The 25,175-nt window shown below is 40.5% G+C and overlaps 1 protein-coding gene across 2 annotated transcripts in view; it reads right to left on the reverse strand.

Annotated features, from left to right (window-relative positions):
* Window positions 1–25,175, reverse strand: part of LOC122790285 (LIM/homeobox protein Lhx3) — a 1,376,718-nt gene that overhangs the window by 392,753 nt on the left and 958,790 nt on the right. Inside the window, exon 11 of one of the 2 annotated variants that reach the window (XM_044057789.1) lies at window positions 23,205–23,230. In XM_044057789.1, coding sequence (XP_043913724.1) covers window positions 23,205–23,230 — 26 coding nt within the window. Of the gene's footprint in view, window positions 1–19,627; window positions 19,817–23,204; window positions 23,231–25,175 lie in introns of both variants that reach the window. The other variant, XM_044057787.1, reaches the window with a different exon arrangement.

Here is a 25,175-nt window from a genome sequence, read left to right on the forward strand (position 1 = left end):
AGGGTTTTGGGAACAAAGACCTGACAAATACTACAAGTAGTGTGGTCGTGTTCCTGGCCTAAGCAAAAAAAGGAAAGCTCATACATATCTTTATGTGGAATTTGCCTTCCACACCTACACTTGCCCTTTCTACCGGACATGAACCCAACAGCAGTAGCAAAGGATAATAAAAAAAAACCCCTACGAGGTAATTATCTGAAGTCAGATAGATGAATGCTTCACACGGGATCACTTTTCTGAAGGCGTGCTGATCAGAGTTGGCAGTCACACAGGTGGCAGAAAAGTTCTGAGGAAGATGTGTGCTGACATCTGTTTTGTACCAGATGTCTGTTTATGGCCGATGTCCACAGAGAGAGACATGAGATGCCACATGCACCATAGCGGTAGCATCTATATTTTGTAAAATGGCTGGAAATACTAGAGTCACTGGAGGCAGACTCCCTTGTGTTATGAATATAGCAGCATATGAATAGAAGGATATCAGTAATTCTTCAGTCAGAGAAATACAGAGAAATTGGCCAAATGTAGTTTTTTCTGTATCTGAGTCTTTTCATCTGTGTTTTTTTTACATTTCCTGTAATTGAAACTCTGGTGTTTACTGTAAACAGATATTCAGTATTTGTGGGTTTATTTTTATTATTTACTACTAAATACATCTAAACTTTTCATTGTGACTGATCTTAAAATATTTATCCTTTGAGAGTACGTGCATTTATTTAGTAGCACTGTGGCTCCACTTTCCTGAAAGTCTTGCTGTTTGGTTAACACTACCATTTGTATAATTATTAATTTTACAAAGTGTAATCGAGTACCCTTGTAACAGCCTTAAAGTAGCTGGCTTCAGGTGTTCAGGTGGCAGCAAATCTACCTTATAGTTTGAGTGGAGGTGTCAGAGTGAGTAAGCTGTTCCATCCTTTCCCAGGTGTGTGTGTGTGTGTGTGTGTGTGTGTGTGTGTGTGTGTGTGTGTGTGTGTGTGTGTGTGTAAATCAAAACACAGACAGTATGTGTGACAGCTACTTTGAACAAGGACACAGAGCATTGATTTCACAGAGAGGGTGGTACACAGGACATGGCTTGGAACACCTGGCTAAGGACATAGCTCTATAGTGGTCAGTGGGGAGTCTTATTTGGAGCCTGGAGAGAAAGCCCAGTCCCAGGACTGAAGTGTGCATTCCCTGTGTGCTCTTAAGGGAAATTGTACTTGGTGCAGAGAGCTGCATTTGAAAATACTGTGTGTGCCTATTTTTCTCCAAGTGAATGTTCTCCACCAGTGTCAGTGGTGAGGATCGAGCCCCCTTGATCACTGGTCCAGAGAAGGGACATCACACAGCCATCAAGCATAGAAGGAACAACAAAGTCTGAACTTGGACCCACACACAAGAGGTAACACCATGACCTGCTTCTCCTCCCATTGGCAGTCATGAGCTGTGGCAGGGTTGTGAGGAAGTCAAGCAAGTCACCTAAGTGACTCTGCCACATCAGAGGAGCCAACACTGTGCGATTCTTAAGGGCCTGCTCAAACATAGGGGAAGCCTCTTTCTTTCTCTCTTTTTTTTTTTTTTTTTTAGCAAACAAGCTCCTATATTCGATACAAATAACATTTACAACTTCTGATCCATCCCAGCTTCACAAGACCTAAACCTTAAACAATAACATACAACAGAAGTACAACAGTATCTACTTCTGTAATGCTACAAAGCAGTCAATCAATAAACATACCTTTAACCTATGATATAATTTAGATACTTATTCACTTTCAGGTGCAAGCATTTCAACACCTAGAGAACATTACGGGATTACATAATCAGTTTTATATAATCAAGTAATTAAAACAGTGCAAACTAAAATGAGTGGGTCTAATATTCTATTAAATTCTTCAGTAGACAAATTGAAATATACTTATTCACATTTGGAAAAGCTCATAATTTAATAAATGCGTTTTTCATAACTGTCAAGAGAGGCTACTCACATCTAGTCTAGAAACTGATAACTGAATGTCATCAATCTTGGTATGTATATCTCCTTTAAGCTTGTCATTATCAGTCAATAAGAGGGTTGCCCCCTATCCATGGGAACCATCTTGCTATACATTAATCCTATGAAATTTTCTTAGCAGTTCAAATCTCTTGTATCTAACTCATCCATTATTTCTATATTTTATTTTTACTGTCAGAGACGCCTTTAGTTTCCAGTTCTTTGTAATGACTAGTTTAGCTACTAACACCAACAAAACATCATTGCTCTAATTTAATGCATCTGGATTATCACATCCTAAAAGTATTAAAATTAATGCAAGCTTTAAATTCAAATAAATCAATATGCCCTTCCATACATTTCCAATAATGAGAATCTGCAGTTGAAAACATATTTCTTAATCTTTGGGTAAAGAATTAATTGTGTAAATGTGCTCAAATGGAAAAGACCCAAAGATTTCGAACCAATACAATTAAAGGTTTTAACCCCTTCAACTATTCCTGCAGAGAAGTACAGCTCTCCTTATACTCAGTAACCTACCTGTTGCACTGAGATCACCTAGGTCTTGCTTGCTTTTCGATCCATAAAAGACCCAATCCCATTTCATATTCTACTCTTTTGCACAACCAGTAGTTCTGCAAAAACCTACACTATGGATCTAAATATACAGCAACAAGTAAACAAGACTCATTGGAGGAACAGGTTCCTAAATCAGTGTCTTTCCAGACTATAAGTAAGTTACCACTAAGGTCAAACAAAGTACTATTTTGACTACTTTTAAGGCAAGTACAGATGAATGGAAAGTTAGACACAAATTTACACCAGGATTATCATGTATGACCCTGGTTGATATACGAGGTGCTCAAAAAGGACGCCAAGAATGTTTAAGAGTATTTACTTACAAGTGTATATGGCTGGGTACCTTGGAAGCATCATGACTACTTGCACAGTACTGTTCCTATGTTCTGGCATTTGTGTAAAATTCTAAAGTTTCTATATGGGATGACACATACGGCTAACTGATAAATCCACTTTCAAGTTGCCTCATCTATCTCATCAGAGAGAGTACTGAAATCTTAGTCTCATTTTACTGACTGTCATTAGTTAAGAGTTTTACACATATGACTAATCAAGGCAGTGGCGCCTCTAGTATATAATCTAGCAGCTTTGGGGTTGAAGCATTTAATAAAAATGAGAAACTTAAGGCTCTAGTTGTACCAATAAAACCTTCATACTCGAGTCTTAAGAAATGTTGGAAGTCATGTGTTTGCTGAATTTCTGTCACTGTACCCCAGCTCAAAGCAATACTTTACTGCTCCCAAAATTATTTTTATTTCTCCTATGGTTTCTTAAACCTGTCCCTCAACAGGTTGCAGCCATGTCAAGCAAACATCAGGGGTTACCATTTTCAAGTATATTAGAGAAGCCTCTAACAGTCTGTTTTACCATACAAGGAACTTTGCTTCTCCTAGCATAAAATAACCATAATGAACTCACTTTCACCACTGGTCCTCACTTTGTCCACTTTTTCTGCCTAGCCTGATATTCACACAAACATTAAATAACTGCAAAACTTTGCATCATAGATTCTAGTCTCACAATTTAAACCTCCCCTATCGTTTAAGATTATCAATTTATTTAATGAAACATGAGCTTTTAACATCCCACACATACCTCAATATCATGGTTTTAACTGCCTTCAAAATTGTTTATTGGAATCTGCTAAGAATTAATGAAAACATGCAGTAACAAAAAAGAAATTAAAAAACAAAGCCTGCAATCACTGACATAATTCCAGTCAAAACATTTTTCATCTACAAAATTTACTCTTTAACCTCTGTCAGTTCATCATAGGTCTTATTAATAGTGTGCCATGTTACATCCTAGCCATAGTCCTAGGTATTAAATACATTTTGCTTGCCAAAAAAATATTTTTGCTGCTGGAAGGTCTGGGAATGACTGAAGTTTCAGCCATCACTCATGCTGTTTTTTTATCCTATCTCTTGAAAACATTCCAAATTTATTCAATAACTGAAATAATTAGTCAATATCATTTGCTGGATTTCTTAAATATAGCAATACAGTATATGCAAACAAAGAAACCAACAATACTTCCTACCCTATTGCACATCCTTGCAGATTCAAAGACCTCACTGTCACTGCCAATCATGACTGAGGACAACAATGATATGTGTGCCTTTGACAATCAGAATTACGACATTCTTGTATGTATTTTTGCACTAACAAGACACATGTATATTGCTATGATCCACTCAAATACTGTAAGGTAATCCAGATGCTAGAAATACTTATATGATTCACTCTACCCAAGGCCTTCTCCATATACAAACAAACCACCAATCATTTATCCTTATTTAACTGTGCAACCTTTATCACTAAGCTCAGTTTTCAATGTATTATCAAATGTTTGTTTGCCCCCAACAAACCCACACTGATCATTCTCGATCAATCATGGAAGAAATCTCACAAACTCTTTGCAATCCTTGACACTAACATTTTGTAAATGTGATTTAACTCCGAAACATGCATACATGAAGCCAAATCTGAGTCCTTCTACTCCATAGGAATAATAGAAATCACTGCCTGTTTCTAGAGACGAGAAGATCCCTAGTTTCCAAAACATTCTTAAACACAGTGAGGATAAGAATTATTAACGTCTCTTGTTGCAGTATCCCTAGATTAAATTGAATCCCATTAGTACTCAGTATTCTGCATCTTCCCTGTCCTGGCAAATGAATTTTACCTCTTCCAGTAATATGGAGGCCATCATTGCAAGTTTGGGCAATTGTGAACCTTACAAATTAATTTTCCTCTCATATTTACCCCCATATGTTTTGACAGTAATGAAAACATCTCCATTACCATTACTTGATTCTTACTAAAATCAGGTTCATCCTCTCTTCTTACTTCTGCAATATTTTGCTGTGATCTCTGCTGCTACTTCCATGGATTATAAAGGTAATGGTGTGTCAGTGATTCCTGTGTAAACTCGTATTTTTATCTTTCAATTCAAACTTCTTGCTTCACTTTTTCAGTTTCACCCTGCACTGCTACATCACCAATATAAAATGTATTATTGTATCTCCACTATTAAACAAAATCATTCCACACAGCTTCAAGCATGCCCTGATTATTCCACTTCCAAAAGCCCCTCCCCTAACATAGCTAGTGACTTTCACTCCATTGCTAGTTTTTTTCTCTAGAATGTTGAAGGTAAATTGTTTATGAATATATCCTCCAGCATATTATAATTATTTTATTTTTATTTACACTTTGTTGACACGGTTAGGCCCACTAGGCCAATTACCTCTTTCAGGGGACACCCAGGGCGGTGTTCACACTAACTAGGGGAAATTTGGCCAAGACACTGGAAACTTCCTTTACTCTTTTTGATAAGTGCCATGGGACCTTTTACATCCACCTGAGCTACCACCAACTTGGGTGGAAGGGGCCTCTCGGTTTAACATCTCATCCGAAGGACATCCTTACTGATGCAAAATTCAAGTCTGGATGGAAATCATGCTAACATGCTAACAGCTATTTACTAATTGATTGTGAAAGATCAAATTGTAGCCAGCTTCAAGCTTACTGGTGCCAACTTCCTAGATTTTTAAGACAGCTTTTGAAACATTAAACCATGTAATCCTACTGCACAGACTTTCTAATACCGGTTCTTCTTCCAAATTACAATGGTTCCAACATTATCTGGACAACAAAACATTCAGAGTGGTGGGATCAATTAAAACCACTCAAATTGGGCACACCACACGTAGGGTCCCTCAAAAGTCTAACCTTGACCCTTTTCTATTTTTACTTTTTATTAACCTTCCCTGGAGGTCTACCACAAATAAACTATACTGTACACCAATGATACTGTATTCACTAAGTCCAATAGCATCCCATCCCTACTGAACAAAGAGATGCAGAATGACTACAACTATTTGGAACTGGCTACATAGTAGTAAGCCATATATGTAAATAACCACCATGATGCTGTTTTGCACAATTTAAAATCTAAACAATGGTCATGGACTCTGCATTTCTGACCATACCAGATCATCACTTCTTACCATCCTACTGAAGAGGTATCGAGTTTTATTTTGGATGAAAACCCTCCTTTTACACTGTGAAGAAAATGAAAACATTGTCTGTGTTAGCATGTCTGTCAGGAGATTTGTACACATTCTTAGATTAACTTGTATTGTATGCCAGCATGCCTAAGTGTGAAAATGTAAAAAGTTTTAAAATGTTGAGTATCTCCCTGTTTATACAGGACGTTTAAAGATTCTGTCAGTGTTTTGATGCTTTTGTAATTGTGCATGTTTGATGGGGACATTCTAATGTAGTGTGGAGAATCAGCTGAACAGTGAGTGATGTCATTAGAACTTTCCTGGTTGCTGGGTGATTATTTAAACAGCTGATTTACAGGAAAATAACTTTTTCAAACAGTTGACTGTTATTTTTTTTAAATAAGACAGTTGAGACTGCAGATTGTCAAGTGCTGAGCAGTTTTGTGAAGTAGAGTCAGTTACAGTACTGTGCAGTCGGTGGATACCTACGAAAGAGAACTCACCAAAAACTGTTAGCCTGCCTTGGTCTTGCTGCTATGTTCTTGACTAGATCAGGGAAAGTATTCTTTAGTTAGATTAGGAAAGCTTAGTTATTATGATGGAGTTTTTCTAGAATAATGGACTCCTCTCCTGCAGTTTAATTTTGCATTTCCGGTGACTGAGTCCTGGTGTTTATTAAAAGCTATTGATTTACACTCTTGTAATCATTTTACTTATTACTAAATGTTTTTCATTACTTTACATTGCAGTTGGAAATGTTTTTCTTTACAGATTAGTGTGTGCTTACACCCGTTTTATACTCCTCAGGTCACCTCGAAGGCCTGGCTGTTCCGGTCATAGCTATCAGTTATTCTTGATATTTAATTTTCATAATTGGACACCCCTTTAGAAGGGCATGAAGACACTCTGACTGGTGGCAGTATTACCATTTTATTTTGGGGAAGAGAAACAGCTGAAGATCAGCATCAGGCTTTCCCAGAAGTGTTTGGATGTGTGAGATTTAAATGCACTGAGTGGGAGTGTATCAGGCGTCTTAATCTGGGACACACTGCCCTGAAGTGTATAATAAGGGAATACATTTGAGGTGGACAGAGGTTTACAGTCCAGTCCCAGGAAAACAGAGCATGTTCCTGTTGTGCTCTTAGGGAAAACTTTTGAAATATTACTTCTGTTTAAGTCACAGTCTAACATTGGAGTCAGTAGTGAGGATTGAAGCTCCTTAGTTACTGACCCAGGATAGTAAGGGACATCCCATTAATTGTTGGTAGTCCAGTGGGGATATAGCCGGCCATCACATTTAGTGGTGGCAGTCCCGTGGGGTATTGGCCGGATGTCACATACTCATATTTAAGTGCAATTTAAAATACTAACTCTACTAAAAGCATCTCACATAGTACCTCACTGTCTCTCTACTGAGGCCAGGTGGGTTATAGCTACTAATATGCTTTTCCCAGACGAGAATATTGCTTCCCTTTAAATGCCACCCTCTTCAGCAAGCATACTATTCTCATGCAAACTGCAAAGAACAAAATTCTCACATTCATCTATCTAGCCAAAAGCAAAGAGCACCACTGTGCTTTATTAAAAGCAAACAACTGGCTTTTTTAAGAGCAAAAGCTACACTACTGCTCCACACTTTCAACTTTACAATCTTACACAACAAATACAGACTCCTCTCACCCAACAAACTACAGCTCAGCAACCGGATTTATACCCTAACAAACAACAGCAGCATTCAGCTGTACAGATCACCATGTACACTTAGCATACATGAAAGGGCATCCTCTAAAACAATACCTGCTAGATGGAATGATATTCCAGAGAACATTAGAAACCTCAATAATTTACTAGCCTTCAAGGAAAAAATGCTCAGAGACCATCTATTTAAACAGAATACATAAAAATATTTCAGGGACATACACTGGCATTTTACCCATTGCATACTGTAATCTTTGCATTTCACCAAGGTATTTTCTTTTGCTGCTAATGTTACAAAAGAATGGGAGGGGGTGACATTGTTTTTTCCAGAATACTGCCGTCCTTTTTGATTTTGCTTCTGTAACACCTGGGCACACTGCCTACCTCTACTAAGCATCTAAGCAAGTTGTATATATATCTACTTGTTAATGGCTGCATTTTTTTTTTTTGCTGTTCTGAGGTGAAGCATAAGTGTACCTAACACTTTGTAAATGTTCTTTTTATGCTTCACACGCACCCAAACACACATAAAAATCTCTTTTTTTCTTCAGACTGTCTAAATTCTCCTTTATCATATATACTTTACTTATTTATTTAATCATCTGTTGTTGACAGGGTTGGTCCCACTAGGTTAGTAGGCTATTTTTAGGGGAAACCTGAGGTGAAGGAAATTTGATGAAGATACTGAGAACCATCCCCTTCTCTTTTGGAGTACAGGAAGTGAAGCACTCTATGGAACTGAAAGATGGTGCTGGAGGGGCTGCTACTGCAGTTCCAAGAATTCCAAGATGCAGGAATGGACTGCAGAGCTGGGGAGAGGAGCAGGAAAAAACTTACTGAAAGAAGGAGAAGGAAATGAAATAATTGTTACAGAGTTGGAAAATGAAGAACTGGAGACACAACTGCTGGTAGACCTGATGAACCAGGCATAGCAAAAGGAAGGAGGAGAAGCATGATGGAGTGACATGTGAAGAGAAGGTCTACTATCAATTTCGAATCCAATTCCGTCGACTGCATTATGTTCGAACACGGAAACTCAAACACAGCAATGTCGAACTTCAAAAGCAAGCCTAGGAACGGGTTGTAACATGGGTCGAGATAGGGGCGAGGTTTGTAGTTCGGCAATAGCAGTGAACACTGCTGAGTTAAAAAGTACAGTTGTGTACACTTACATAAATGTAGATGTTAGAGTGTATTTACTGTTGCAGTCATCACATTTGGGTTATTCCTGCCAGGGTAGCCCTCAGTCAGCCCAAATACCAGAGGCTTAGTATTTCTGCGTTGGTTGCCGTCGCTCCAGGACTGACGTCAGGTCGTCAGTGGTATAAAATAAGGCAGCTGACGCCATTACATCAGTTTTTCTTGCCCTGTCAGGAGCCCCCAAGAGGGAGCTAGATTATGGTGGAAGAACACCACCAGTAGAAAGTAAACACCAAAACTTCCTTGTAAGGAGAGAGAGAGAGAGAGAAATTGAGAGAGAGAGACAAGGGGGATGGAGGGAGGGAAACTAGGACTGCACCGGTGTATACAGTCTACATTTAAGGCAAGTGTACACAACTGTACTATGCTCTTCGTGTTTCACTGTTGCAGTCATCACATTTGGGTTGATTCCCAAAGCTGAGGAAAAGGGTGGAGGCAGTCACGAAGACTGGGGTCTGGCAAGGATGCCCTGCAGGACTGCGGTGACAAAGCCTGCCCTGGATTTGGAGAAGATAGGCAGGTAGCAATGGCTGGTGAATGTATGAACAGATGTCCATGTTGTAGCCTCCAGGATGTCCCTGGTGGGGACCCCTCTGAGGAAAGCTGCAGAGGTGGAGGTTGCTCTGGTAGAAGGTGTCCTGACCCCCTTGGGGGAGGTTTCCCATGCTGCTTGTAGCAGAAATGGATGCAGTGTGCTATCCATTTGGAAATTGTTTGTTTGGATGTAGCTTTGCCTTCTTCACCTGCAGCAAAGCTGACTAACAATTGATTAGTCTTTCTAAATGATTTAGTAATGTCTAGGTAGAATCTGAGCTGTCTGTGCGTATCTAGAGAGTGCAGAATCCTTTCCTCCTTGTTTTGCGGGTTAGGGAAAAAGGTGGGTAAATGAATGGATTGATCGAGAGCCACACTGGACACCACTTTTGGCATGAAGGATGGGTTAGTCATGAGGGAGAACCTGTCAGCATGGAAAATGATGAAGGGCTCTACAGCCATAAGTGCTTGTAGCTAGGATACTCTTCTAGCTGAAGTGATGGCCAGAAGCAAGGCTGTCTTCCAAGAGAGAAACTTTAACTCTGCTGAAGCCACTGGTTCAAAGGGGGGCAGGGTGAGCTTTTCCAACACAAAGTTTAGGTCTCAAGCTGGGGTAAGTGCTCTTCTGGTGGCCTCAAGTTGTTAGCCCCTCTTAGGAACTGTTTGATGAGAGGGTGGGAGAAAAGAGGTGGCGCTGTGCTGAAATGAGCAGAGATGGCAGAAGCATGAATTTTAATAGAAGAGAAGGTTAGACCCCTGTGTAGTAGGTCAGCCAGGCAGTCCAGGATGAGAGGTAGGGAGGGCTCTGCCTTTCTGACTCCCTTAGCCTGGATCCAGGTGCAAAACATTTTCCACTTGTCAGCATATGACTTTCTAATGCTAGGGCATCTGGCCTCACATATCACATCTAGAACTTGTTTGCTTAGATTGGCAGCTTGTGAAGTAGTCAGGGAATAAGCCAGGCTGCCAAGTTGAGGGTCTGCAGTTGAAGATACATGAATTCTCCATTCCTCTGGGTCAGGAGTGTTAGGATCTGAGGGAGATGCCACGGTGGCAGGGGTGACAGGTTGCGCAACAATCTGTATCAGTGCTGGCGTGGGCCAGTCTGGGGCAATCAGGATTGTCCTCGGTTTTTCCTCCCTTATTTTGAGCAGTACCCTTGAAATGAGTGGTAGAGGGGGAAATGCAAGATAGAGAGGTTGACCCAGTAGAAGGATAGAGCATCCACTTTTCAGGCCTTGCTGTGAGGTTCCCTGGTGCAGAATTTGCTGAGCTGATGGTTGGAGTGGGAGGCAAAGAGGTCGACCTTTGGGGTGCCCCATTTCTGGGTTACAAGGGTGAAGGTTCTTTGGTCTAGCTGCCACTCTTGTGGGCCTAGAAGATTTCTGCTTAAGTTGTCTGCCAGAGTTTAGAGAGCCTGGCAGGAACTGTGCTAACAGGTGTAGTTGCAAGGCAGAAGCCGTGTGCCTAAGGGTCATTGCGAGACTGCACAGAGGGTACGAGTGAGTCCCTGCTTGTTGATATACCACGTCACAGTGGTGTTGTCTGTTTTGATCAATAGAGGCCATGGGGCGAGTAGGGGTCTGAAGGCTGTCAGAGCATGCTGAACAGCTAACATCTCTTTTTGGTTGATATGCAGATGTATTTGATTTGGGCTCCATTGGCCCTAAATGCACGTGCCGTCCAGGTGTGCACCCCAGGCATAGTCTGATGCATCTGTTGTGAGGGTCTGGGAGGCTTGGGGTTGTGAAAAGGGAAGTCCCTTGTTGTGGCAGCATGTTGCTGCCCACCAAAGAAAAATTTTTCCTTAAACAAGGTATAAGAGTTTCCAGGTCTTGGGAGTGCTGACACCAAAGGCTTTTTAGGTATCACTGTAGTTTCCTCATATGCAGTCTGGCATACGGAATGAGTAGAACGCAAGAAGCCATGAACCCCAGAGCTTGCAAGATTTTCCTTGCGGATAACTGGGGTCTGGTGGCTAGTTGAGAGAAGTAGGCTGTCAGGTATGTTTGTTTTTCTGGTGTAAGGAATGCCAAATAGAATGCTGTGTTCAGGCTTGCGCCCAGGAATACAATTTTTTGCGTGGGTACTAGTTTGGATTTCTTTTCGTTGACAGTATACCCCAGGGAGGTCAGTAGATCCTTTACAAAGGTCAGGTGCTTTAGCAGCTTTTCCTGTCTGCCTGAATCAGACAGTTGTCTAAGCATGGGTAAATTTGAATATTTGTCTGCAAAAAGCAATGGCGGGAGCCAGACATTTTGTGAAAACTCTGGGAGCAGTGGATAAGCCAAAGGGAAGCGCAGAGAACTGAAAATGCAATGATCCTGCCCTGAAACATAGGTATTTCCTGCATGACTCCCTGATGGGGATGTGTAGGTAGGCCTCTTTTAGGTCTAGGGTAGTTAACCAAGCATCCTTGGAGAGCATAGGCAGGAGTTGCAGGAGGGTGAGCATTTTGAATTTTGGTATCACCAGAAAGGTGTTTAGAATGGATAGATCGAGGATGGAGTGCCATGTACCCTCTTTTCTGGGTACCAGGAAGTGTCTGGAGTAGAAACCTTGGCCTATCTGTTCTGCAGGAACATGGTCTATTGCCCTCATAGAGAGCAGTGAAAGGACTTGCTTTTTGGCCTCTGCCCACTGGTTTGGGGGAAGATCTGGAAACCCTTTTAGGGTTGGTACAGTGTGGAAGTAAAATTTGTATCCCTGGGACACTATGTTGAGGACCCAGCGGTCGCTGGTAATGGTGGCCCAGGTGCTTGCGTGGAAGGAGAGTTTTCCTCCTAGGGGCAAGAGCAGGTGGGCAGAGGGAGGGGGTGGAAGTGTAAAGTCATTGTGAGTTCTTACCATGAGGGAGTGGCTTAGCACACCCTGGTTTTGAAGAGGAGGAATGCCATTGCTTAGATCTCTGCATTCCCTGGGGTTGTTGTCTGGGGGGGGCCTGCTTCCCTGGCGTCTGGGCTGCGCTGACCTGGGGGGTACAGGAAAGGACCAGTGCTTGGAGGGCAACGCCTACTGAACCTCGGTGGCTGGACCTGCAAGAAGTCTTTAACTGTCTGCATAGATTTAGCTTTTTCTTCCATCTTTTTTAAGACCTCTTCTGCCTTGGTGCCAAATAAGTTGTCTTTGTGCCAGGGTGTGTTTAATAATTTTGGTTTGACATGGTCTGGCAAGGGCTGTTCCATAAGCCAAGCATGCCTTCTAAGGACAGAACCAGTGACTGCTGTCCTGCAAGATGCTCCTAGGGTGTCAAAACCACACTGTAAGGTGTGCTTAGTTACTTGATATGCAGAATGCATTAACTCTTGTAACTCTATTTTCTACACAAGCAGGAAAAAAAGATATTTTTTGTTTGAGGAGTTCCATGGTATTTTGCTGATATTTCAGCATATGGAACTGACAATTTAGTGTTCTAATAGCAAGAGTAGCAGAGGTGTATACTTTTTTACCCCATCTGTCTAATGCTCGGGAATCCCTATCTGAGGGGGTGGGATTCTTAGCAGAAGTTGCTTTAATTCCTTTAGGTCCTTGAGAGAGAACCTCGGGGTCAGCAGTAGGATTTTTGAAAAGAAATTTTTGAGAGTCAGGGACTCTATAGTACCTGTCAGGGTTTCTGAGAGCAGGAGGGAGGGTGTCAGGGGGTCAAACTAGATTCCATAAAAATATCATCCACAACATCCAGGAAAGGAGGAATGGCCAGAGGTCTGCACTGTGGAAGATCTAAGAATTCCCGGAGTCTCTTTTGACTGAGGGTAGTCCTGACATTCCCATTGGAAATGTTCCCTTAAGGTATGTAGAGTTTCCCCAAAGGAAAAGTCCTCGGGTGGAGAAGCTGAAAGGATGGATTCCTCTGCATCAGAATCAATACAGAAAATTCCAGCAGTAGCAACCAAGAAATATATTAGTTCAATCTGCTGAAAAGGGTTCCGGATCCAATAATTCTTGCCAGAAATTAGAATGATTTAAAATAACCACAAATTTATTAAAAACTTCTCTTAAAAACTGTAAGTTAAGTGCTTTCATCTATTACATAGACTTCTTCAGAACATCTCCTCAACTTCCACACTTGATTCAAATATACCATTCAATTACTGAACTAATCAAACAATTAGCAACAAACTTACTCTTCTTAAAGTGCACTGTGCAAACTGAAATTCATATAACTATTCTAACACACTTGTCACTTCTATCGAACATGTTACAATCAAGTTACTTGTTTGTAAACTTAAAAAATGACAATTATTTTAAACCTCACGCTTTTGCTTCCAGTATGGCCTTCAATGATATGCCATCATTTATTCCTGGGTGAATAGTAGAATTCAACAAAATTTGCCATTTAGTCTCTTTCTCATTCAACCTCATAGTAATACTGCCCCCTCTAGGATTTCCTTTTATTTGCTCAAGAATCACAAATTTGAATTCTTTACACCCAGGACATTTTTGTAAATGTCTGTATAAGGCATTTGTTTCATCTTTTTTCTTTATACAGTACATGTGATCGTACATCCTGTTTCTAAGACACCTGTCAGTTTTTCCCACATAGAAACGGGGCATGTGGTGCACTTGGTTAAGTACACCACATGCTGGGTATGACAATTGCCATACTGGAAGTGCACTACAGTATGATTTATATTGTCCAACTTTATCTCCGCATTTTCCATGTTCCACCCCCCCTGCATTTGTACTCAGATGAAAACTTATTCATTTCCAATAAATTTTTAAGACTGAAACCGGTTTTATATACAATGGAGGGTTGTTCCCCCATTAATTTATAAATATTGTCATCGGACTTCAATATATTCCAATTATTTGTAATAATTTTCCGAATGTCCTTGGCAAAATTTCCATATTGCAAAATACATGACTGATTATATACATTCCTAGGTTCATGAATATCAATTACATTTGTCTGTAAATTCACACTTCCGCTACCTAATAATGGCTTGTATTTTTTACCCTATTCAGACCCAACATATTTTATAGTGTTATTGATGAGGTTACTAGGGTAACCCCTTTTCAAGAACATATTCCCAATAAATTCAAGTTCCACCTCCATTTCTTTTAATTCTGAAGTCATTCTTGCCGCCCTTATACACTGTCCTTTGATTATACTGGCCTTTTGTTTATAAGGGTGGCAGCTAGAGTATTCTAAATGTGTTACTAAATGTACTTTTCCTGTAGATTTTGGATGCAAAATGTCCTTTTTCAATATATATATATATATATATATATATATATATATATATATATATATGTTTCCAAGTATGAGATACCTTTAGTGTCAAAATTGTAAGTAAATTTTAAATACTCACTGGTTTCATTTATATATTTAATAAACTGATCCAACTCACCCAAGAATAAATGATGGCATATCACTGAAGGCCATACTGGAAGCAAAAGCGGGAGGTTTAAAATAATTGTCATTTTTTAAGTTTACAAACAAGTAACTTGATTGTAACATGTTCGATAGAAGTGACAAGTGTGTTAGAATACTTACATGAATTTCAGTTTGCACAGTGCACTTTAAGAAGAGTAAGTTTGCTGCTAATTGTTTGATTAGTTAAATAATTGAATGGTACATTTAAATCAAGTGTGGAAGTTGAGGAGAGGTTCTGAAGAAGTCTATGTAATAGATGAAAGCGCTTAACTTACAGTTTTTAAGAGAAGTTTTTAATAAATTTGTGGTTATTTTAAATCATTTTAATTTCTGGCAAGAATTATTGGATCCGGAACCCTTTTCAGCAGATTGAACTAATATATTTCTTCTGCATCAGAATCCTCATAAGCAGAGAGCGGTTGTATATCTTCATATTCAGATGCATCAGAGTCATCAGACTCCTGTTCAGATAAAACTACTGAGGACAAATCTCTTTCTTTTGGAAGGGGTAGCCTGGCTTCCCCTGATAAGCATAATAAGGTCTTCTGCCATTTTAAACATTTGAGACTGAGGCAAGGAAGCAGGTGCCTGAGCTTGTGTCGTTTTATTTGGGTGTGGTTTGTACTCTAGGCCTTAGAAACTGTGTCAAGAATCGGTAGTGCAAAGTACTTCCTCAGAAGCCGGTGCCTGCTCAGCGGCTCCGGACCCATCCAAGGTAGAGACATCCACAGGATCCTTAGTCGATGAGTCTCGTGGCATACCAGACTCCGAAATGGTCTCAGTAGCGGCCTGTGAATCCACAGAAGCAGGCAGCAGGGGCTGCGTAAGTGCCTCACTGAGGACCGTTGAACTGACTTATTAGCTTAACGGAAGCATTGTCAGCACTTTTGGGCCTGTGCGGTCTCTGTCTTTAACCTTACGTTTTTTCAGAAGATCTGCTGTCGGATGGCTTACCGAAACCATATCGGAATTCAAGGACTGAGAGCGAAAATATCTAGCTACAATAAAGACCTGACAACGTATAGTTCTGCCGTTGAACAAGGCACAAAAGTGACAGCGGGGGACATCGTGGTCTGGGCCTAAGCAAGTGACGCAGTAAGAATGAAAGTCTCAGTGTAGTATTTGCTTTCAACAGGCGAGAGAACTGTTAACTTTTTCTGACATCGGTTAGAGCAAGAAAAAAGGATCCCCAACAGGGTACTTGGCTTTAGAAGAATTCAACTTCAATTCGGAAACGGAAAACTCAGGTAGCGGCTGACTGGCACTCGTGCAAACTGCTTCTGCTTTAGGCTCCTCAGAAGAAAGACTGATGTAATGGCATCGGCTGCCTTATTTTTATACCACTGATGACCTGACATCAGTCCTGGAGCGAAGGCAACTGACCAAGAAATACTAAGCCTCTGGTATTCGAGCCAACTGAGGGCTACCCTGGCAGGGATAACCCAAATGTGATGACTGCAACAGTGAAACTTGAAGAACATCTGTGTTTTTTTTTTCTTTCACTATGCATGTGATGAAAGAAATGGATGGTCTAGTCAAGAATGGGAAAATTCCACATTTTTTCAAATACAATAATACTGAATGGTAAAAAAGGATTTCTTAGGTACTGGGTCAAATCAAAGCATGTCATTTTTGTGGAGATGAAAATCATTTAGTACAAGACTGTAACAAACAAAGGTTTATAAAGTTAATATTAGGCTAGCTGCCATACCTCTCAACCTCGTAGCATGAACAATTTGGACAAAGTCAAAAATAGTGGGGGACAAAGGAAAAATAGGGTCATTTTTTTAAAAAATATTTTACATATAAACTTAGTTGCTGGAATAACAGGTTCTGCTTTAGCATGCATTTTCTGAAGAAGATGAAGTCTGAAACTTAAGTGTCTGTCATTATTTAGTGATTTCAGTACTCAACGATGTCCCAGAAAACTACACATTTTACAATGAGCAGACCAAAAATATAAAGCAAAAAAAAAAAAAAGTGGACATTTTGCAAAAATATGCACAGTTGAGATGTATGCCAGCTGCCCTTCTGGTCTATTCTGTACTTTGTGTTTGTAAGCTAAACACCTTAACCATTATGTCAACCCTTAAAGGGTGGCAATGTGGGGAGAGGGCATATAAAACAAAAAAACTAAGCCTTTTTGTAGAAAATGCAAAGAATCTGGACACTTCTGGGTTGACTGTTCCAGGTTAGAAATGGAAAGAGTATATGAAGAGAAAGCTCAGAGGAAAGACAAACAGCATAAATATTACTACAGAAATGTTGAAAGAGAGAGTAGTTTGGGGAAGGGGATACTGAAAAAATGTTAAACAATGAAGAGGTAGTTAGAAGAGAAATAATTCAAAGTAGTTAATATACAGGAAGAAAACACAGATGCAATTTTAGAAAGTGAGGAAAAATGGCAGCAAATGGAGGCAGGAAAACAAAATAGTGAAAAAAATCAATTGATTGGAGACATAGAAGGAAAAGAAAAATAAGATCTGGAAATAAAACACTTACAAAAAAGGAAAATGATGATATCGGAGTTTTACCATTAAATGTGAATACTATAGAAAGGGTATAAGATGGTTAGTAGTTGTGGAATGGTGTAAAAAATGAATGTTTTTTGCCTGACAAAGAAAAAAGAAAATAATACAGGCACAGTGGGGTGTAATTTGTTTGCTTGGTAGGAAATGTGACGTGTTGTGGAATACAAATTCTTACAAAAATGAAGAAATAAGAATTTTAGACTCAACAACAGTAGCACCTGGAAGGATAGTGATACTTCATATGACAATAAGATAAAAACATACAAGACTGATACTGATTTATGCATATACTAATATGTCAGAGAGAAAGTAGTTGTTTGAAGAAATAAAAAAAATATATTTTACTATGTCAACAACAATGGTAGGAAATTTTAACTGTAACTAGAGGAAAGTAAAGGGTAAAAGCATGATTTTAAAATGTTAAGGGAATTATAAATGTGGATACTTAAAAGTAGGAAAGAATAGAGAATGGTTATATAAAGGGGGAATTTTTAAGACTGAATTTGATTATATAGTTTATTCAAAAGATAAGAAAGAAATAAGGTGAGTACAAATGGCAGAGTTTTCAGATCACAGAGTAGTATATGCTAGAAAAGTGGAAGACAGCAAAATAATAAAGATGGGAAAAGGGATGAAGAGATTAATTGCAGAGTTTTAAAAAAGAGGAAGAAATGAAAAGAATAAATATTAATGAAGGATCATATAAGTGATTTATAAGTTTATAAAATACTGGACACAATAGTGGGTAGTGCATAAGGAGAAATATATAAAAATATATTTAAAAGTTGAAAGAATAAAAAAGAAGATGAAATACAAAGAAAATTTACAGAATTATGAAAGAGTGGGAGAAAAAACAAAGTGGTGACAAAATAATAATAAAAGCTTTTCTCACGGGCCTTTACTGAAAAAATGAGCAATGCTGCCCAGATGAACCTTCCCAGCAAACAAACGTAAATAACCTGTCCACAATTATATATACATGTCTATGTCTGTGTGTGCGCATGCGTGTGAATGTGTATATATCTCCACACATATAAGGAACAGCAAGCATAGATATACACCAGATAAAAAAAAAAAATAAATAAATAAATAAAAATGAATGCAAGTACCAGGCCATCAATCATAAAAATGAAGCTTTATTAAAACCATAAAAACAAGATAAGGGCTTTTGGGTTCTTTCCAAACCCTTCTTCGGTTGTGCCATAACTCAGTCAATGTGAAAATATATAATGAATAACCAGCCAATCTGATGTCTTATGCGGGACACTGCCTCTTAAATAACCAGTCATGGCTTCCTACGTAGCTTCCGCCCTTTAAGAGCCGGTTTTCAAAGGTACATTAATTTTCAAACCTGGTGATTTATGAGCTTGTAAGCTTAGCAATCCATTTTGTTTCATTTTGTTCCATTTTAGTTGTAAGATCCCCTCCTCTAATATTTTCTCTAGTTACTTGCATAGCTATAAATAAAAAGTGATGTCCCACATTTTCACTTAGCATGCTTGGCAAGCAGACTCTAAATCTTTTAATCTGATATCACTGACATGCTTCGATAAACACTCCTTGAAGCATCCTCGATCCAATTCCCAGGTAATTCCTCTTGTACTATTACCAAATGAATACTGAACTCACCCTCTGTCACTAAAACCTTGGTGTCAGAAGCCACAGTCTGCTTAGTGGTCTCAAATCCAACTAAGTGCTGGCATATGAAGAAAAGACCAGAGTCATGGTGGCCTCTGAAGGGGACATGAAAGAGGACATAATATAGCACAGTACACAACAAAAAAAAAAGAGAATGATAGGAGGCTTAACACAGAAAATACTTGGAACCCATGTTATTGAAAAAAGTAGAAAGCCATTAATAATCTCAGCCAAATGGCACCGACAGAAAAAGGTGAAGCCAGTTAAGTCAAAGACCCTGACAATCGTAATTCCCCATTAAGATTAGATGGCTCACATAATCAGGTTACCTGATAAGACACAATAGCAAACATCAATATGGACAAGGTAACTGGCCACAGAAAAAAAAATCATTAATCAGGCCATTGATCTGAAATGTTGCCAGTTCTGAGAGCACGCTAGTGGCAGGGTGTCTAATATGCAAGGTACAAGGCTAAAGCCTTATGAAAAAATGTCACTAAGTTTGAAGACATCCAGACTGTACACAAAATATACTCACTTTTAGATTTTTTTTTTTTTTAAATGAAAACATTTTCTTTCATACCTGCTAGTCGGTTGTTCACCACATTGTGCTTCTTCCACAGCCACAGTACTGCTTCATCTAATGTCTTCACTAAATGCATGGATTCTTTAGCCATCTCTTCAAAATGATGAGCACACTCTCGGCATCCAAAGAAGTGCTGAATATACCTTCTCATGATCTGCAGTATTATTTGAGGGTTGTCTTCAAAACCTGAAATGTTGAAAATCCTGTGTCAGTAATTTCTTACTCTTATTTCTTCTCTAAAAATTAAAACATATCAGTTGCTTTTTCACATTTATGATGCACTTTCATCCCCTCATGATGATACAAACCCATTTGCCCCTTTCAGTATACTATCATAAAGTACATTTGTGTAAAATCTTGCCATAGCGGTAGATGCCCTTCTCTTCACTGTTGCATTATTTATTACATTAGGGATCCCCTGCCAAGGGTGGACCAACATCCGGCCAGTATACCAAAGCCTTTAGGTTGCTTTAAGGTACGCTGTACATCATATGTATGTACCTCATGTACTGTAGGGCATAAAGGTGATGTCCGATGTACCATCCTCAGAACTGACAGCCCCAGTAGGAATGCCAGTCCAAGGAAAATAGAGGTAATCAGTGCATCCAGAAGAGAAATGGGCCAGGGGGCTGTGGAAGGAACATTATGGTAAGATTTTTGCACAAATGTACTATGTCCTTCCATATCACTGTTGCAGTATTCATTACATTAGGGGGAGTACCATAGCTCCGGAAGAAACTTGGGAGAAGGAAGGACCAGTAGAGTCCTCTAAGAAGCCATAAAGGATGGGCCCTCGCAAAACCAGCTCTAGCTCTGAAGATTCCATCCAACTTGTAGTGCTTGGTAAATGTATGCAGAGATGTCCAGGTCACTGCCTCAAGAAGAGTTAGTATCCAAACCCTTGAAAAAAAGCACCAGAAGACGCCACAGCTATATTAGAATGAGCCTTAACAGGAAAATGAAGGCTCTTACCATAAGAACAACAACAAAAGGAAATAGCTTTAGAGATCCAAGAAGAAATAGTTTGCTTGGACACAGCTAATCTTAGGGACCTAGGCTGAAAAGAAAAACAGCTGACAAGATTTCCTAATAGTCTTAGTCTTTTTCAAATAAAATCTGAGCTGTCTATGCACATCCAATGTGTGTATCACCCTCTCAGTGGCAGATTGTGGAGAGGGAAAAAAGTGGGCAAATGAACAGACTAATTAAGAGATAACTCATTAACCACCTTGGGCATAAAAAAGGATTAGTACATAAGCACACCCTTGTCCATATGAAACACCAAAAATAAAGGACAAGCCACAAGGGCTTTAAGCTCATACAACTGTCTGGCAGAAAAGAGCCAACAAAAGTACCGTCTTCCAAGAGCAATTTTGCAAGGAAGCTGAAGCAGCAGGCTCAAAATCAGCCCAAGTCAATTTTTCCAAAAGAAAATTATGATCCTAGAGAGGAAGAAAGTACAGTTGTGTACACTTACCATAAATAGATGTTCGAGTGTATTCACTGTTGCAGTCATCACATTTGGGTTATCTGCCCGCAGGTAGCTCTCAGCCAGCCTGAATACCAGAGTCTTCGAATTTCTGCGTCGGATGCTGTCACTTCTTCCATGACGTCAGGGGTATAAAACATGCAGCAGACGCCACTACATCAGTTTTTCTTGCCACAGATGTCAGCTGGCCCCACAATAGGAAGCAATTATATGGTATTGAACACCCCCAGCAAAAATCAAATACACATGATATAATATATGCCAGACAAGAAGGAAAGGTAGAGCCAAGAGACTTCAGGGGGCTGGAGGGAAGGTAACCAGGACTGCAACATTGAATGCACTCGAACATCTACATTTATGGTAATTGTACACAACTCACTGTTGCAGTCATCACCTTTGGGTTGATTCCCAAAGCTAAGGAAGGGTGGAGGCAGTTAAAGAGCATTGGTGCTAGGAATCAGGCCCTGTAAAGACTGCTGTGGCAAATCCAGCTCTGGATTTAGAAAAGATAAGCAGGTGGTAATGCTTGGTGAAAGTATGTACCGAGCCCCAGGTAGCAGCTTCCAGGATGTCCCTGGGTAGGGACTTCTCTGAGAAATGCCGTAGAGGTAGATGCAGGCCTGGTGGAATGTGATCTTATCCCCTGTGGGGTAGGCTTTGCATGGTGTTTGTAGCAGAAATGGATGCAATGGGCTATCCATTTGGAAATGGTTTGCTTAGAAATGGCCTTCCCCTCTGCCCTTGCAGCAAAGCTAACTAGCACCTGGTTGGATTTTCTGAGAGGCTTAGTTCTGTCCAAATAGAATCTAAGCTGTCTGTGCACATCCAGAGAATGCAGTATCCTTTCCCTTTATTTTGAGGATTAGGGAAAAAAGTAGGCAAATGAATGGACTGGTTTAGAGCCACACTAGACACCACCTTGGACATAAAGGATGGATTAGTCCTGAGGGAAACCCTGCCCACATGGAAAATAATGAAGGGTTCCACTGCCATGAGGGCCTGCAGTTCAGACACTCTTCTTGCTGGTGATGGCTAGAAGTAAGGCTGTTTTCCAAGAAAGGAATTTCAACTCTGCTGTAGCAGTTGATTCAAAGGGCGGAAGAGTGAGTTTTCCCAATACAAAGTTAAGGTCCCAGGCTGGAGTGGGAGCTCTCCTGGGGGGCCTTACATTTTTGGCCCCTCAAAGGAATTGTTTTAGCAGGGAAGGAGAGAAGATGGGTGGCTCAGTATTACAATGTGCTGAAATGGCAGATGCATGAATCTTAATTGAAGAGAAAGACAGGCCCTTGTGGAGCATTTCTGTTAAATAATCTAGAATAAGAGGTAAGCTGGGAACCATTGTGCCCATCCCCTGAGTCTGGCTCCAGGAACAGTACCTTTTCCACTTTTCTGAATAGGATTTTCTAGTACTAGGCCTCCTTGCCTGAAGAATGACATCCAGCACCTGTTACTGAGGGTTGCTAGAGGTGAGCTCAGGGAATTAGCCAGGCTGCAAGGGTCAGGGTTTGAAGCTGAGGGTGCAGAATCTGGCCCGCCTGCTGGGAAAGCAGGGAAGGGGTCTGAGGCAGGTACCATGGTTGCAGCACTGTCAGACTGTGCAAAAGGGGGTACCAGTGTTGGCATGGCCAATCTGGGGCAATCAGTATAGTCCATGGCTTGTCCTGTTTGATCTTTAGTAGACACTTCGAGGAGAGGCAGAGGGGGGAAAAGCACAACATGAGAGGCTTTCCCAGGTAAAGGGCAGGGCATCCACATTCCAAGCTTGACTGTGGGGAGTTCTGGTGTGAATTTGTTCAATTGGTAGTTCTGAGGGGAGGCAAACAGGTCTACCTCTGGTGTCCCCCATTTGTTCCTCAAGAGCTTGAATATTTTGGGTTTCAGTTTCCATTCGTGTGGGTCTATGAGATTTCTGCTTAAGTTGTCTGCCAGTGAATTTAGTTGGCCTGGCAGGAATTGAACTTGCAGGTTCACTTGGTAGCTCAAGGCTGTGTTCCACAGAGCCAAGGCTAGTCTGCAGAGTGGGTAGGAATGGGTTTCCCCCTGCTTGTTTATGTACCACATAACTGTGGTGTTGTCTGTCTTTACCAATAGTTGTCCTGGAAGAATAAGGTCTTTGAAAGCTGTCAGAGCATTCTGTACAGCCAGCATTTCTTTCTGATTGATATGCAGGTGCATCTGTTTTGGGTTCCATTTGCCCTGAATGCACTGCCCTGCCATGTGAGCCCCCCCATGCATAGTCTGATGCGTCTGTTGTTACGGTTTGGGTGGCAGGGGGTAGAGTGAAAGGGAGTCCCTTTGTTGTGGTAGCAGGCCTCTGCCCACCAAAGGAACTCTGCTCTTAGAGAAGGAATTATTGGAATCATTGTTTCCAGGTCCTGAGAATGTTGACACCATAGACTTTTTAGATACCACTGACGTTTACTCATATGTAGTCTTGCATATGGAATTAACAGAATGCAAGAGGCCATGAACCCCAGGGCTTACAGGATTTTCCTTGCAGATAGCTGGGTTTTTGTGCCAGTAGGTTGAAGTAGGTTGTCAAATAAACTTGTTTTTCTGAAATGAGGAATGCCATCTGGGAAGCTGTGTTCAAGCTTGCTCCCAGGAATACAATCTGTTGGCAGGGTACTAGGTGTGATTTATTCTCATTGATGGTGTACCCTAGTGAGGTTAGAAGTCTCTTTACAAATGCCAGGTATTGTAATAGCAAGTCCTGACTTTCTGCCGGAATCAGGCAAAAGTATGGGTACATCTGAATATTTCTCTGCCTTCAAAATGCAATGGCTGGAGCTAGGCACTTTGTGAATACCCTGGGCACAGTAGATAAGCCAAAGGGAAGTGCAGAGAACTGATAGTGCATGGAGCCCACCCTGAAAAATAGGTATTGTCTGCAGGATTTTCTTATAGGGATGTGCAGGTAAGCTTCTTTTAAGTCTAGAGTTGCCAGCCAGGCATCCTTGGCTAGCATAGGAAGAAGCTGTTAAAGAGTTAGCATTTTGAATTTTGGAACCACCAGAAAGGTGTTGAGAATAGACAGGTCCAGGATAGGACATCAGGAGTTTTCTTTTCTGGGAACCAGGAACAGTATTGAATAAAAACCTTGTCCCCTTTGTTCTGCTGGGACAGGTTGAATAGCCCTGATACTGAGGAGACAGAGAACTTGTTTTTGGGCCTCCGCCCACTGATTTGGGGGGGAGATCTAGCCAGCCTTCCACTTGGTGTTGGGAGTGAGTGGAAGTGGAATCTGTATCCTAGGGAAACTATTTATCCTGGATAATGAGTTTCCAGTTTTTTGCATGCAGGGCAAGCTTTCCTCCTAAGGAAGCAAGTAGTTGAGCAGGGCTTGGAAGAGTTAAGGATAAGTCATTGTGCCGTTTTTTCCATAGGGGGTGGCTTACTACTCCCTGCTTTGGAAGTGGGAGCCCCCCACTGCTTAGATCTGTGCATAGCCTGAGACTGAATTCTTGGTGGTCTGCTGCTCCTGGGTTTGGACTGGGAAGGCCTGGAGGGGACTGGAAAAGACCAGTTCTTTGAAGGCCAATGCCTACTGAATCTAGGAGGCTGTACTTGTAAGAAATCTTTAACAATTTGCATAGCCTTAGCTTTTTCCTCCATCCTTTTGAGGGTGACTTCTGCTTTGTTGCCAAAAACGTGGTCTTGGTTTAAGGGATGCATCCATTAATTTAGCTTTAACATGATCTGGCAAATTTTGCTCCTTAAGCCAAGCATGCTTTCTAAGTACAGACCCTGTGACAGCAGCCCTGCAAGATGCTTCTAAAGCATCAAAACCACATTGCAAAGTTGTTTAGCAGAATGCATCAACTCTTGCAAATCTTTGTGTTCAGCACAGTCAGGAATCAACATCATTTTCTGTTTAAGTAATCCCATAATATGCTGCTGATACTTTTAACATATGCAACTGGCAATTTAAAGCCCTAATGGCCAAAGTAGCAGAAGTGTATACCTATACCTTCTTACCCCATCTGTCTAAAGCTCTAGAGTCCCTATCAGAAGGGGTAGGATTTTTGGCAGAAGTACCCTTAATGCCTTTCGGTC

This window comes from Protopterus annectens, chromosome 16.part0 (assembly GCF_019279795.1).
Source record: "Protopterus annectens isolate FY-2018-M chromosome 16.part0, PAN1.0, whole genome shotgun sequence".
NCBI classification, from domain to species: domain Eukaryota; kingdom Metazoa; phylum Chordata; order Ceratodontiformes; family Protopteridae; genus Protopterus; species Protopterus annectens.